The sequence below is a fragment of the Mixophyes fleayi genome, chromosome 4 (assembly GCF_038048845.1).
Source record: "Mixophyes fleayi isolate aMixFle1 chromosome 4, aMixFle1.hap1, whole genome shotgun sequence".
Lineage (NCBI taxonomy): Eukaryota > Metazoa > Chordata > Amphibia > Anura > Limnodynastidae > Mixophyes > Mixophyes fleayi.
Genome location: NC_134405.1, coordinates 34,398,870 through 34,415,342, shown reverse-complemented (window position 1 = coordinate 34,415,342; position 16,473 = coordinate 34,398,870). Strand labels below are relative to the sequence as shown.

Here is a 16,473-nt window from a genome sequence, read left to right as displayed (position 1 = left end):
AGGTTGAAGAGAAAGAGGAGAGAAGGAGTAAGAGGACTTCAGAATTTGTGACAATCCCTAAACCTAATGTTATCCCTAACCCTAACCATGTAATACATTCTCAATTTGAATTTGTGACTTCATAATACTGTCTACATGGAAATTGTCAACCTATTAATACTGTCGACTGTGTGAATTGTCGACCTAATAATTCTGTTGACCTTTAAATTGTTGAACTAATATTGTTGACTTGAATGTCGCCCAAATAAAGGTTTAGCCATCAACACCATACTCTTCCCACTGTAAGAATACTGCACAGTGCTGAAACCCTTCAATTCTCAAAATCTCAGTAAAGGTGTATAGATATAAACTTCTCCTGATTGTCGTGCTTTGGAGAGGGGGCTCTTATATGCCCTGGTAGGGGTGAGCTACTTGGTGTAAAATTGACCCTTTGTGTTGTTTGCTACTGTTAAACTCCCCATTGTAGCATGACTAATACATTGCATTGCATGAGATGACTAAATACACCCCTGGAAATACATATTTTGATCACAATTTATACGTCTCTTTTCTCTGTTACAGGAAATCCAGTTGCTCAGTTAGTTGAAGATTCCATTGATGGTTCCAATCTGCATCATCTCATCATAGTGCCATCTGGCTGTGCTGAGCAAAACATGATGAGAATGACTCCAGTTGTCATTGTCATTTATTATCTGGACAGAACTAACCAGTGGGAACGGATAGGACTGCATCGTAGGGAGGAGGCCATTAGAAATGTTCATCGAGGTGAGTGCTTTTGTTCTGCTGATTCAGTTCAGGGACCAAAGTGCTGAAGACTAGGGTTATCAATATAAACAAACAATATGATATATCTGACAATTCATCCATTTTTGACTCTTAGGCAAGTAAGATCCCTTTCAGGAGCTCAATATAACCTTTAACTTAGCAGCTCTTTTTAGGAGACTGCACTCTCATTAAATAAAACAAATACCAAATAAGAAACAGTGGAGACTGGTGGCAGTGGTCTAATGGTGTGGGGAATCTTTTCTTGGTGCACATTAAGCCCCTTAATACCAATTGAGCATTGTTTAAATAATGCCTCAACCTGACTATTGTTGACTATGTGCATCCATATATGGCAACTCTCTACCCATCTTCAAAAGCTTCTTCTACAGGATAATGTGCCATATCACATGACAATTATTTTCATATTCTCCAATGGACTCCATAGTCACCAGATCTCAGTACAATGAAGCACCTTTGAGATGTAGTAGAATGGGAGATTTGCAGCATGAATGTGCAGCCAACATATTTGGAGCAATTGCATGTCGCTATCAAGTCAAAATGAACCAAAATCTCTAAGGAATGTTTCCAGCACCTTGCTATTATTATTATTATTATTATTATTATCATTTATTTGTTTGGCACCACATGGTTTTCGCAGCACCTTACATAATACGAACAGTAGACCATACAGGGTAAAACATCACAGAACAATAAACACTAAGTACCAATGCTTCGGAAACTCCGGGCAGACATATGGAGTGGGGACGGAGCAGAAGAGCCGGTATGAAGACAGGAGGGGAGAGGGGCCCTGCTCATACGAGCTTACATCCTAAGGGAGGGTTGACAAAACAGGCACGAAGGGAGGCACTGATGCAAGGGAGAAAAAGGGACCAGGGGAGAGGAGGGAGAACAAGCAGAGTGGATGAGGGGTTAAGTGGATGGTTGGTAGGCTTTCAGGAACAGGTGAGTTTTGAGTGCCCGTTTGAAGGAGCACAGATTGGGAGTGAGACGGATGGAGCGAGGGAGGTCATTCCAGTGCAGGGGGGCAGCTCGGGAGAAGTCTTGGACTCGGGAGTGGGAAGAGGTAATGAGAGTGGAGGCGAGGCGACGGTTGTTTGCCGAGCTTAGGGAGCGAGCGGGAGTATGAATGGTAAGGAGGTTAGAGATGTAGGGAGCAGTAGACTGGGAGAGAGCTTTGTAAGTGGTAGTAAGGAGTTTAAAGAGGATTCTGTAAGGGAAAGGGAGCCAGTGTAAGGCCTGGTAGAGAGGGGAGGCAGAGGAGGAGCGACGTGAGAGAAAGATAAGTCTGGCAGCTGCATTGAGTACAGATCGGAGCGGGGCGAGATGGGAGAGAGGGAGGCTAGTGAGGAGGACGTTGCAGTAGTCGAGGCGGGAAATGATGAGTGCATGGATGATGGTTTTGGTGGCGTCTTGTGAGAGGAAGGGTCGGATGCGGGCGATGTTGCGCAGTTGGAAGCGACAGGCTTGAGCAAGGGATTGGACGTGGGGGGCAAAAGAGAGAGAGGAGTCAAGGGTGACACCCAGGCAACGGAGTTGGGTGACAGATGAGATGGTAGTGTTGTTAACAACGATTGAGAGGTTGTGGTGAGAGGGGAGTCTGGAAGGAGGAAAGACTATGAGTTCCGTTTTGGAGATGTTAATTTTGAGAAAGCGTAAGGACAACCAGGAGGAGATGGCAGAGAGGCAGTCAGATACACGAGAGAGAAGGGTGGACAAGAGATCAGGAGAGGAGATGTAGACTTGAATGTCGTCAGCATAAAGGTAATACTGAAGACCAAAGGAGGAGATGAGCGCACCAAGGGAGGAAGTGTAGAGCGAAAAGAGAAGGGGGCCGAGAACAGAGCCCTGGGGGACTCCTACTTGGAGGGGCGTGGGGGCGGTGGAAGAGCCGGACGTGGAGACAGAGAAGGTAGGAGCAGAACCAGGCATGGACAGAACCAGAGAGGCCTAGAGAGAGAAGAGTTTGCAGAAGGAGGGGTGGTCCACGGTGTCAAAGGCCGCAGAGAGGTCGAGGAGGATAAGTAAGGAGAAATGACCCCTGGGTTTGGCTGATAGGAGGTCATTGGTGATTCCATGACACTAAGAATTCAGGGAGTAAAGTGGGGAATTTGGTCCTACACAGTGTTTAAAGGGTATACCTAATTAATTGGCCTCTGTGAGTATGTTAATTGTAGGTAATTATAAATCATTATGACATAATGATCCTGTCCTCTTGATCCCATCCCCTCCCACCTCCTTCGCTCTCTTTCTCCCACTGTCTGCTCTCACCTCGCACACCTCTTCAACTTATCTCTCTCCTCCGGTGTTGTCCCCTCCTCCTTCAAACACGCTCTTATCTCTCCTATCCTTAAAAAACCCAATCTTGACCCCACCTCTCTTGCTAATTATCGCCCTATCTCACTTCTCCCCTATGCCTCCAAATTACTCGAGCGGATTGTCTGCAGCCGCCTCGCCAGTCACCTCACTGACTTTTCCCTCCTTGACCCCCTCCAATCGGGCTACCGTCCTCTCCACTCCACTGAAACTGCCCTGGCCAAGGTTACTGATGACCTCCTATTGGCCAAATCCAAGGGGCACTTCTCCCTACTTATCCGCCTCGATCTCTCTGCAGCCTTTGACACTGTGGACCACCCCCTCCTGCTGCAAACTCTTCTCTCTCTTGGCCTCTCTGGATCTGTCCATACCTGGTTCACCTCTTACCTCGCTAACCGCCGCTTCTCTGTATCCACATGCGGCTCGTCCTTCCCCCCTTACCCTCTCCCTGTTGGTGTCCCGCAGGGCTCTGTTCTTGGCCCTCTACTCTTTTCACTCTATACTTCCTCCCTTGGTACTCTCATCCCCTCCTTCGGTCTTCAGTATCACCTGTATGCTGACGACATTCAACTCTACATGTCTTCTCCTGACCTCTCTTCCGCCGTCCTCTCTCGCGTGTCTGACTGCCTCACCGCCATCTCCTCCTGGATGTCCGCACGCTTTCTCAAAATCAATATCTCTAAAACGGAACTCATTGTCTTTCCTCCGTCCAGACTCCCTTCCAACCACGACCTCTCTATTGTCGTCAACAACACCACCATCTCCTCTGTCACCCAACTCCGCTGCCTGGGGGTCACTCTCGACTACTCTCTCTCTTTTGCCCCCCCCATTCATTCCCTTGCCCAAGCCTGTCGCTTCCAACTACGCTACATCGCCCGCATCCGTCCCTTTCTCTCTCAGGATGCCACCAAGACCATCATACACGCACTCATCATCTCCCGTCTGGATTACTGCAACCTCCTCCTCACCGGCCTCCCCCACTCCCATCTCTCCCCCCTCCGCTCTGTACTCAATGCGGCCGCCAGACTCATCTTCCTCTCACCCCGCTCCTCATCTGCCTCCCCTCTCTGCCTCTTCTTACACTGGCTCCCCTTCCCCTACAGAATCCTTTTCAAGCTCCTCACCACCACCTACAAGGCTCTCTCCCACTCTACTGCCCCCTACATCTCTAACCTCCTCTCCACTCACACTCCCGCCCGCTCTCTGCGCTCAGCCAATGATCGCCGCCTCTCCTCCACTCTGATCACCTCTTCCCACGCCAGAATCCAAGACTTTTCCCCCGCAGCCCCCCTTCACTGGAATGACCTCCCTCGTTCCATCCGCCTCTCTCCTACTCTGTGCTCATTCAAACGTGCACTGAAAACCCACCTCTTCCTTAAAGCCTACCAACCATCCGCATAACCCCTTCTTCTCCTCCACCCACGCTCTCCCTTGCCTCATCTGACTCCCCTTGTGCCTGTTCTGTTTTCTCTCCCTTAGGATGTAAGCTCACATGAGCAGGGCCCTCTTCCCTCCTGTCTCCCTACCTGTTCTTCTGCTCCGTGTTTATTGCTTTACCTGCCTGGAGTTTCTGAAGTACTGGTAATTTGTTTATTGTTTTGTACTGTTTCACTCTGTATAGTGTACTGTTTGTATGGTGTATGGCGCTGCAGAAATCTTGTTGCGTCTAACAAATAAAGGATGATAATAATAATAATATCAAGCTATATATATTTTTTTGTGTCAGATACACTAAAGCTTGCATTTGTGCATTTGCACGAGTTCCCTTTCTGAGCATGCAAAATTATATTTCCCTACCTTCCATGGAGAGATGTGTCATGGACCTTCTGAGCTTTGGCCTCTACGTTGAGTACAGGAGGCATAGTTTGTAGAGTCCCAAATGCTAATGGGGGATGCAGGTGTCCCATGGAAGTTCGGCGGTGACACTAATGTGGATACAGATGGTGCAGGTGCATTGGCTTTGAGTATAACTATTTTACTGCATTTGGCTTGAAAAAAAAGTAAGGAGTAACATGTATCATCTGTGAACTCTTTGCAATAAATACATTTCTGGGTGAATGCTTTAGAAAAATGTTATCCCTAAGCACTACAAGAAGAAGTGACGCTACTTGTAGCTCTTATCATTTCTGAGAGAAGATAATGGCTTTCCTATTAACTTTAATTTCTCCACTTCAATCATTTATTTCAATGTGATAACCATTACCTTGCCAGAGCAATGACATGTTTCCAAAACATATTATTTTAAAAGATCTCAAGACACTTCTTGGTTTATGAGTTATGCAGAACAGCACAGATTACAGAGTATGCATTGGTGCTTTATACTCATATTGATACACTATAGTGTGATTTAGTTGAATTTATTATTTACTTGTTATTATATATACTTAACGTGGTATACATTAAGGAATTTTTGGGTACCTTCCTTCTGTTTGACTGAAAAGTTGCTGGTGTTTTATGCTTAATATATATTTATAACCTCTAGTAAAGCTAATTTTTAGAATTTAGTTAAATCCTATTAACCCCCTGCAACATTTACCCTTTTAGTATATCATGTTAATTATAGATAAACATGCCATATCTTGTAAGAAATGCATCCGATCCATTTATAGTTAGATGTAATTACTGAATCACACATTACACAGTTTCCATAGTAAGGAGTTCCAAAACTGGTCCACTTTTATAGTGAAAAACACAACTCTATACTTATGGGAAAGAAGAAGAAAAGAATTTGCATGTACTCAACAAACACACTTTATTTTCAATGGCAGGCTTTTAATTGCTGTAATATGCTCTATCTTCTCTCTTTCATTGTAGGTTATGTCAATCAACTCAGTCATCGTAGCAAAGACGGCTCATATGGAGCTTTCCCTGGGTCAAACTCCGGCACCTGGTAACTGCATCTTTCTATTTAGACACAGCAATAATTCTGCAAAATGTCCTCACCATATTTATTCTTCTACTGTTTTCCTTCAGGCTCACGGCTTATGTTGCCAAAGTCTTTGCTATGGCCAATGATGTGACCGATATTGACAAAAGTATTCTGTGTGGTTCCATCAAGTGGCTTCTACTGGAGAGGCAAAAGCCAGATGGGATGTTCCAAGAGGATATTCCCATTAGTGGTCAGTACATGAAGGTAAGAGCATCATGGAATACGGCTCCAGCAGAGCATGGAGACAGGCCACCACTAATTATAGCTAAGTGCAGCCAGATGGTGGACATCTTGGTGTAAAGGACTCCAACCTGCACTAAACAGATGACCATTACAGTAATACTAATCCAAGTAAATTATGAGCTCCATATATATATATTCCAGGTGTGTTCATATTCATAATGCCTAGAACTGTCTCGGGAGAATAGGGGCCCAAGAAGTCTTTAAATGTCACATAGATATCTAGCTTGTCAATGTCACATGTCATCATAATGCACATGAAATATCATGTTACACAAAAATGTATTCTTTGTCACACAGGGTGGCCTCGGGGGATCATTAGATCCGGACGTCGCCATTACCTCTTTTGTCGTCATTACTTTACTGGAGAGTCAGAAAATATGTAGCGCTCACGTCAATGTAAGTGCCTTGTTCAAACAGCTGACAATCTATATTTGAGTGAAATATTATAATCTAATTGTTACAACTGAATAAAAGTAACTCCTACCTCTCATTACTTGATCCTTAGAATCTGCATCAAAGCATTGATAAGGCTACAAACTACATATCAGAACGTTATTATTCTCTGAGACACCCACATTCCATTGCTATCACCTCATACGCACTTGCTCTGGCTGGGAAACTGCAGGATTCAAATAAATTACTTTCTGCAGCAACAGGTAATGAACCAGGTGCAAGTAGAGGATTTTCTAAGAGTTATTTTTGGATGTGCCATGGTATTCAATACACCTGAAATTAATTTTTAAGAAATCAATAGTGCCATTCCTAGACCGTCACCTTTATGTAAAAAATAGTAATTTGGAAATAGTTTGAATGCATTATATTGGTTGAATAAGCCAACAACTTGCAAAGTACAGTATCTGAGTTACCGGTAAATTTATAAAACGGAAAGTTAAAGGTGAAGTTCTTTTTTGGAAAACATACTAGTCTCATGTAGGACTCCACTGTTTCCTACATTTGAATCCAGGTGTGCTGTGTCTATAAGCAAACATGTACAATGTATGCTTAAGGTGGTTTTATTGGCCGTGACTCCTGCCCAATCAACCCAAAGATGCAGAGTTTGTAATCTCTACTGAAGTCATGCTGACATCTCCCACCTCTGCAAGGTACCATTGTGTCTAGATCATACAGGCAAAGGTGGGATCACAGTAAAGAACTACAAGGTTAGGTGGAAATCGCCAACATATCATGTGTTGTGTAAAGGTGGACAACCACGAGGGTGTTAGGTGTTTTATACGCTTTGTGTCATTCATTCAAATTCATCTCCAATACATATATACCATTTTTCTCTGTCTTGTCCAGACAAAACTCATTGGAATGTGCCAGGTTCCAGACTAATCTCGTTGGAGGCCACATCTTATGCTCTACTAACCCTCCTGTATCTGGAAGATTATGAACTGATAGATCCTGTAGTAGTCTGGCTCAGTGAGCAGCGATTTTTTGGAGAGAAATATGGTTCAACACAAGTGAGTGATAGTGAAAGTTTTCATTTTATATGGTGTCTTCATATGATTTTTGCTGTTATAGCCAATTCCCTCATGTTTGATGTCTCAAGGATATCAAAATTATGTTTTTATTATTGTAATTTTATTTATATAGCACCAATCATATTCCACAGTGATGTACAGAGGATATTTAATTATTCACATCAGTCTCTGTCCCATTGGAGTTTATAGTCTAAATTCCCTACCACACACCCTCTGGTCCATTTTGTCTAAAGATGATTAATCTACCAGTGTGTTTCTTGTCTGTTTGAGGAAAGAGGAACACGCGGAAGATCCTACGTAAATATGGGAAGAGCATACAAATTCCACATCTATAGGGCTCAAGTCATGACCTCAGTGCTGTAAAGCAATCATGCTAATCACTGTGCCACTGTTCTATCTTAATATTATTTCCTTCTGTGTTCCAGACAAGTATTTTATGTCTACTCCCTCAAGGCTATCAAAATTATATCTTTATTCTCACTCTCTCTAGGCTACCATCATGGTCTTCCAAGCACTGGCAGAGTATCAGGTAAAAAAGGCAAACATCAAGGTGTTGAATATGGATGTTTCCTTCCAATTACCTGAGAGAAGAGACCCCATAAACTACCGCATCAATCTAGAGAATTCCCTACAGGCTCGTTCTGATGAGGTGAGAACTGAATATGCAGCATGGAAATTGTTTGTGGCACATAATATATAACAACATGGAAAACAATATCTACACACGCTAGATGCCTCTATCTGACCTCACATCTACACACAGGGTGACAGCAATTTTGTGGGCTGATCCAATGTTATTCAGAATGATTCCTATCAATAATACTGTGCTACAAATATTTTCATGAGGATTTATAGTTTTGAAAATGTGAATACCAAGAATAACATCAGGGGATAAATTTACTCAATGCACTAGATAACTAATAGCTATAGTCTGATTGGTTGTTTTGTGCAACACCTCCAATTTTCCTTTTTAAAAGTCTTAGTAAATCTACCCAAGATATAAAGAATTTCTTAGGTTTTACTATGCAGCGTAGATACCTAATGATATCTTCACCATCAACACCTTCATGATCACTGTCTTCATTATTAATAAATATTTCAGCATCCAATTTGCAAATACAAACTGACTCATGCAATCCATGATTGTCAAAAGAATCATTGTGAGCAAAGGCTACTGCTGCTGTGGGTGAAACTTCAATACAGAACAGGAACAAAAAGAGTATGTATAGTTATATACAACAATTGCCTGTGAAACAGTCATTAGCAATAGGAACCAGGTATGACAGCCAGCATCCTGTTGCACAGCGGATCACAAAAGCCATGACAGGATGTGCTTTAAATTTTCACCATCAGGTTTTAGCAGATTAGTTGAGGTCATATGTTTATGGGACCAAATTCCATCCCGATTGCATTTCTCCCTTCAGTTGTACCAGGAGGCTAAACAAAAAGTAATTTAGTCCCTAGAAAATGTCATTGTTCTGGCGATCCACTTAACTACAGATATGTGAACAAGTGGTACTGGTCAAACAACAGACTACATGGCTGTGACAGCCCACTGGGCAGATGTATTATCTTCAGCAGCAGCAGCAATGCCTGTAGTATCATAATTATCTTAAATTCTTCAACAGAGTACTGCTAGCACACAATGCCAGTTCATTCACAGGCCTGCTGTTCTCTGTATTGCTGACTTCACTAAGAAAAATACAGGTGTCAAATTGTTGAAAAATGCAGGAATGTCATAGAAAAATGGCTCCCCTAGCTGAGACTCTCAGGAATCCTCTTGACGATAACAGAGCAAACACTGTGCATTTTGACTGGGTGAATTTCTAAATGTACCTGTCACGGATCAGAGTAGAAATACAGCTGAGGAGTTATGGATAGGTGAAAAAAACAATGTTTATTGCTGGAGAACAGTTGATGACATAATATCTTGCAGAGTTTACCAGATATATAGCTGATGCAGGTAAATGGGAGGTGAGGAAATATTCCAGGCAGCATGCACAGGGAAATGCACAGGTAAGTCCCAGGTACAAATAAGGAACAGGTCAGCAGATTGTATGCTGAGATAGATCCCAATGCAGCATAATCACAGGAGCAAGGCAGGAGAAAGATTTCACAGGGTGCAACAACAGGATCTGACATCAGGATAGGACAACAGGCACAATAGCAGCACCTCTGGTGATCAGAGGTACTGCTGCTAACACAAAATGAACACAAATGATAAAGTTTGATAGTCCAAGAGGCAGGAGCTGCCAGGCAAAGCAGTATGCTGCAGGCAGATCGTGACAGTACCCCCTCCCTTAAGGGCGGATTCCAGACGCCCAATTACCAAAAATGTCTGAGTTCATCTGAATCATAGTCCAGAATTGGGGGCCCGACAGAAAAGCCCTCGTCCATGGGCGGAGAGGCAAAGGAGACCATGTCAGATGGAAGCTGAAGCACTGCAGAACCTCCTTTCTTTTTACGTCCTCCCCTTTTACGGGACTTCCTCGGGATTGGGACCTGAGCCAACTGGGAGGAGCACAATGGTATCTCTTGGCCAGGAGAGATAGGTATTATTGCTGACAATGCAGAGGCCCCGCTAGATGGCATAGCGGGAGGAGTTACAAACTTAATGATTACTGCCTCAGCAAAGGATTGTAAAACCGATAAGATGGGATGATCCATCTCAATAAATGGGTTTGCCCATTCCAAAGCCTCTCCCCTAAAATGGGATATTAGGAATAGTACCTGTCCCTTAGGGCTGTTAACTAGCTCTGGTATGGAGGGAATATAAGAGGCAGCAAATTTCAGAAGGGCACAGAGTTGGGAAATTTTCCGCTCAAAGAAAGGCAATGGCTCAGACTTGGCACCCTCAGCACAGGATGACTCGGACTTGGCAACAGACTTGACAGAGGACCCGGACTGGGCGACAGACTTGGGAGCAGGCCCGGACTGGGCGGCAGACTTGGGAGCAGGCCCGGACTGGGCGGCAAACTTGGGAGCAGGCCCGGACTGGGCGGCAGACTTGGGAGCAGGCCCGGACTGGGCGGCAGACTTGGGAGCAGGCCCGGACTGGGCGGAAGACTTGGGAGCAGGCCCGGACTGGGCGGCAGACTTGAGAGCAGGCCCGGACTGGGTGGCAGACTTGGGAGCAGGCCCGGACTGGGCGGAAGACTTGGGAGCAGGCCCGGACTGGGCGGCAGACTTGAGAGCAGGCCCGGACTGGGTGGCAGACTTGGGAGCAGACCCGGACTGAGCGGCAGACATGGGAGCAGGCCCAGACTGGGCAGAAGGCTGGGCAGCAGGCCCGGACTGGGCAGAAGGCTTGCCAGCAGGCCCGGACTGGGCGGTAGGCTTGGCAGAGACAGCACTTTGAGAAGCCTGAGGGCAGACAGCACTTTGAGAAGCCTGAGGGCAGACAGCACTTTGAGAAGCCTGAGGGCAGACAGCACTTTGAGAAGCCTGAGGGCAGACAGCACTTTGAGAAGCATGAGGGCAGACAGCGCTTTGAGAAGCCTGAGAGCAGACAGCACTTTGAGAAGCCTGGGAGCAGACAGCACTTTGAGAAGCCTGAGGGCAGACAGCACCAAGTGGTAACTCGGGCTGAACCGCATGGACTGGCAACTCCGGCTGGACCGCATGGACTGGCAACTCGGGCTGGACCGCATGGACTGGCAACTCGGGCTGGACCGCATGGATTGGCAACTCTTCTGGAGCAGACTGTAAGGGCAGCGTCCCCTCTGGAGAAGACTTTAAGGGCAGCAACCCCTCTGGAGAAGTCTTTAAGGGCAGCGCCCTCTCTGAAGCAGACTTTAAGGGCAGTGCCCCCTCTGGAGAAGGCTGAAGCTCAGCAACAGAGATAGCGGCTGAAGACTCGGAACTGGAGACAGCGGCTGAAGACTCGGAACTGGAGACAGCGGCTGAAGACTCGGAACTGGAGACAGCGGCTGAAGACTCGGAACCGGAGACGGCGGCTGAAGACTCGGAACCGGAGACGGCGGCTGAAGACTCGGAACCGGAGACGGCGGCTGAAGACTCGGAACTGGAGACGGCGGCTGAAGACTCGGAACCGGAGACGGCGGCTGAAGACTCGGAACCGGAGACAGAGGCTGAAGACTCGGAACCGAAGACAGAGGCTGAAGACTCAGAACCGGAGACAGAGGCAGGAAACTCGGGACCGGACACAGTGGCAGGAGACTCGGGACCGGACACAGTGGCAGGAGACTCGGGACCGGACACAGTGGCAGGAGACTCGGGACCGGACACAGTGGCAGGAGACTCGGGACCGGACACAGTGGCAGGAGACTCCGGACCGGACACAGTGGGAGGAGACTCAGGACCGGACACAGTGGCAGGAGACTCAGGACCGGACACAGTGGCAGCAGGCTCAGGACCGGACACAGTGGCAGCAGGCTCCAGGCTGGAGGCAGATGATGTGACCTCAGAGCTGGAGGCAGATGATGTGACCTCAGAGCTGGAGGCAGATGATGTGACCTCAGAGCTGGAGGCAGATGCTGACACCTCGGCACAGGAGACAGAGGCTGGCACCTCGGCACAGAAGAGGCTGGCACCTCGGCACAGGAGACAGAGGCTGGCACCTCGGCACAGGAGACAGAGGCTGGCACCTCGGCACAGGAGACAGAGGCTGGCACCTTGGCACAGGAGACAGAGGCTGGCACCTCGGCACAGGAGACAGGCTAGGATCTCAGGACAGGCGGCTGGAGCTGGCGCCTAAGGACAGGCGGCTGGAGCTGGCAGATTGGGTCTCTTCCCAGAGAATAGAAATGGTGGAGCATAACCAATTTTGGAAAACAAAGAGGAAGCAACAGGGGATGGATCAGTAGGCCGACATGGTCTACGGATAGGACAGTCCTGCAAGAAATGTGCATTGCTGGCACAGTAGAGACACAACTTGTATGTTGTCCAGCGCCGCCGTTCCTCTTCGGTCAGATGGGGGCGTGGACCACCTGTGTACTGGGAATTTGTTACCCCATAGTTCATAGAAAACAGCAAATTTGTAGAAGCACTTTTAAGAGGTGCTGTTTGCACAGGTTCATCAGCAGAGAAGGTGGATTGAGCTCAGCAGCTTCTGAATTAGGAGAGACAGAATCTGACAGTCTCCTGAGTGGGTCCAAAAGTAAGGTAGAAAATTTAGCCAGCTAGGAGCGTAGCAAGATAATGTCCATCTGTAAAGTTTGTAGCAGTGGCAATTCCATGATTGGTGAAACAGACATGTTGCAAAAAACAAATGAAAACTTGATTGCAGAAAAAAAAGGTCCCAGAATAAAACAAAACTTTCACCTGACTCCAAAGCTGTTTTGTGGGCTGGTTATACTGTCACGGATCAGAGTAGAAATACAGCTGAGGAGTCATGGATAGGTGAAAAACAAACAATGTTTATTGCTGGAGAATAGTTGATGACATAATATCTTGCAGAGTTTACGAGATATACAGCTGATGCAGGTAAATGGGAGGTGAGGAAATATTCCAGGCAGCATGCACAGGGAAATGCACAGGTAAGTCCCAGGTACAAATAAGGAACAGGTCAGCAGATTGTATGCTGAGATAGATCCCAATGCAGCATAATCACAGGAGCAAGGCAGGAGAAAGATTCCACAGGGTGCAACAACAGGATCTGACATCAGGATAGGACAACAGGCACAATAGCAGCACCTCTGGTGATCAGAGGTACTGCTGCTAACACACAATGAACACAAATGATAAAGTCTGATAGTCCAGGAGGCAGGAGCTGCCAGGCAAAGCAGTATGCTGCAGGCAGATCGTGACAGTACCATGATTTGCAAGCACAATAAATGTGGTGATGAAAAATTTCTCAAAAATTGAGAGGTCAGTGTAAGAGATGCTGTCTGTAGTCAATTTACTTTCTGGACATTTTCAGCATTCAACAATCGCATATAGAACATTGCAGCAGCGATTAAAAATATGATCTGCTATACCACCAAATGAAGAAGAAACAAGGTAGAATTCCACACTTTATATGCATTCAGCAACAGGAGGAACAGCAAAAAACCAACAAGAAGTATACATCAAGTCTTGTGATATGGAGAGGGTGGACATGTTACCTTGCTCCAGAACACTGGAGAATCTTTTTGTTTTTATTGAACCACTGAAACAATTTGAAATTTTAACAATTGACGTACTTTCAGACACAGCCAGTCTGAGCCAATTCATATCCCTAATCAAACTAGAGGAAAAGCAGCTAGCTAAGGAGGAAATAAAACTTGACAGTTCTTTATATGCTTCACCAGAACCTAAGGGTTTGCAACAGCTTAAAATTGGATCACTATTATTGGCAACCATACTTGAAGGTATGATTAAGTTATATGTAATGTCTACAGCTCCTTGTGTACAAATTATCGGCTCAAGTCGCACATGACACGCCCCCTGGTTCAGCATCTCCTAAAAATGCTACTGCCAGAAAAAAAATCTCCTTTTTTAAGAGTTACTTCCCCTTTCCTCCGTCCCGACTGTTACCATGGCAATGGTTGGGACGCTGTCTAATCAGCGCCGCATCCCAGCAATGCTGGGCAGTCGGGCGCATGCACATAAAGTAAATTAGCCTGTGGGTTAAATAATGTAATTGTTTATTAGGCAGCCCCTGGGGGTATTTTGCAGGCAGAGCTCTGATTGGCTGCTTCCTGTATTTAAGGCAAGGAAGACCTACTGTGTTGTTGTACCTTATGTGTCCTGCTGACACTCTGGGTTGACTTATCGTTGTGACTTCTTGCTTGCTATTGGACCTTGCCTTTTTACTGATTGACCTGACCTCTGGACCTGTTTCTTGGATTCTCTTGTTTGTCGCCAGCCTTGATCTTATTGCTTATCTCCGACCTTCCTATTTGCTACGGACTCCCAGGTCTCGGCCTGCCTTCTGACTACTCGCTACCGTCTGGATTTCCTCAATCTTCCATCCGCTGTGGTGCTGCTCATAAGCTTACACTACATTAGAGTTAAGACCTGGGGGGATCCGAAAACCTATGAGCACATCAAGCTCTACAGGAAAGGCAGCTGCTATAGGTGAAGACCTCTTCCATCAGTTCTGTACGTTTATGGCAAGACCCTCCAGCCTAAAAGAGTCAACACAGTGCACCAATTTGAAAGATTATTTTACCACCTGGTAAGCCTTAAAATAAATACATAAATATATTGGCACCTCTACCACATCTCACCTTGTATTAATAAAATGGTGGAGGATTACTTTATTGATAATGTACAAAACAGCATCATAGATACTCCCTTAGATTTCTGGGAGAGAAAAAAGGCAATTTGGAGCCCCATTGTACAAACTAGCTTTAGTGTACTTAAGCTGCCCACCCTCCAGTGTGTACTCTCAAAGAGTGTTTAGCACAGACAGGAACATTGTGAGCTATCATTGTAGGATGCTACTTCCCAAAAGTGTTGAAAAACTGGTGTCCATCAAAATAAACTACAAATTTTATGAGGAATACTGTGAATGTTGCCAATAGCAAACATAATTTGTAATGTTGGATTCCAGTGGGGATGAACTAATATTGTGAAATGATGATATTGACATCAAAGGTGAGGATAATGAATACGGTGTTGACATTGTCAACATTGAGGAAGATGATAACTGTTAGCTATTAGTAAATTGTTAAAATTCTTTTCTATTCTACACTTTAACAGCAACCAAAATGTGGGGGCTCAAACAAATCAATCACTTCAGCCTCAAATGTGACATTCCCTGTCACTAAACTGCATGTTCTTTTTAATATACTACATAAGAGTGGGTAGTAGGGTCAAAGTACATTTCTATCTTGCACTATTTTACATTATCGGCTTTACTCACATTGGTCCATCTTGTCTAAAATGTATTTTGATGCTACTGCTGTCAATTTAATGTGCTTCTATTACTGTCTTTCTACAATGTGTCACACATGCTATCTAACTTTGAAAATATTGTGTCTGTTGTCTATCTCTTACCATTTAACTTCTGTGTACAGGCCACCTAAGTTTACCATCTTGTTATGATTCCTAGTAAACTCAGGAAGTGGCCACGGAAGTATAATACAAATGTCTTTATTCTGGCAAAATATATGAGCAAAGATTCAGTTCATGGAATATGCAGGTTTTCATGTAACAGCATAAACAATTATAACTCCCAACATAAATATGAACAGGTGTGGCAGGAAGGTACACAGAAATAGCAGGTCCCAGTGAATGCAAATATAGTTTAAATGCAGGGATAAGAATGGTGAGTTACCCAATGTCAGGATGCAAGAGTCTGTCCAGGGAAGCAAACAGAGGAGTAGAGTCCAATGACCAGGCAGAGGTCTGGCAACACCAGTACAAGCAAAACCAGAGTCCAGGCAAAGTACAGGGTCACAAGCAAACTAGCATAGTCCGGTAATCAGGCTGAGGTCTAGGGCAACAAGCGTTCAAGCAGTACGCAGTATTCAGGCAGAGTTCGGGGTCACGAACAAACAAGCATAAACGGTAAACAGGCCAAGGTCACAACGGGAGATCAAGTATCAGCAGAACCATACTGGAACAGGGGGACACAAGCAACAGCCAGGTATACATGGATGAACTGCACAGAGCACAGCTTGAGGCAGGTATTTGAAGCAGTATGAGAGGTGCAGTTCTAATTAGGCATCAGGCAAGGAGATTAACTCCTTCAGGCATGTTGCGGAGTTCAGGAGCAGAACAGCAGCATCTCTGGTGTATTATAGGTGCTGCTGCCCCATACAAAACATA

General features: G+C 45.4%; 1 protein-coding gene across 1 annotated transcript in view; it reads left to right on the top strand.

Annotated features, from left to right (window-relative positions):
• Positions 1-16,473, top strand: part of LOC142151178 (venom factor-like) — a 172,695-nt gene that overhangs the window by 116,704 nt on the left and 39,518 nt on the right. The window contains exons 24-30 of the mRNA XM_075206544.1: positions 562-765; positions 5,914-5,989; positions 6,073-6,232; positions 6,569-6,667; positions 6,777-6,927; positions 7,571-7,734; positions 8,246-8,404. Of these exons, the coding sequence (XP_075062645.1) occupies positions 562-765; positions 5,914-5,989; positions 6,073-6,232; positions 6,569-6,667; positions 6,777-6,927; positions 7,571-7,734; positions 8,246-8,404 (1,013 nt within the window). The remainder of the gene's footprint in view (positions 1-561; positions 766-5,913; positions 5,990-6,072; positions 6,233-6,568; positions 6,668-6,776; positions 6,928-7,570; positions 7,735-8,245; positions 8,405-16,473) is intronic.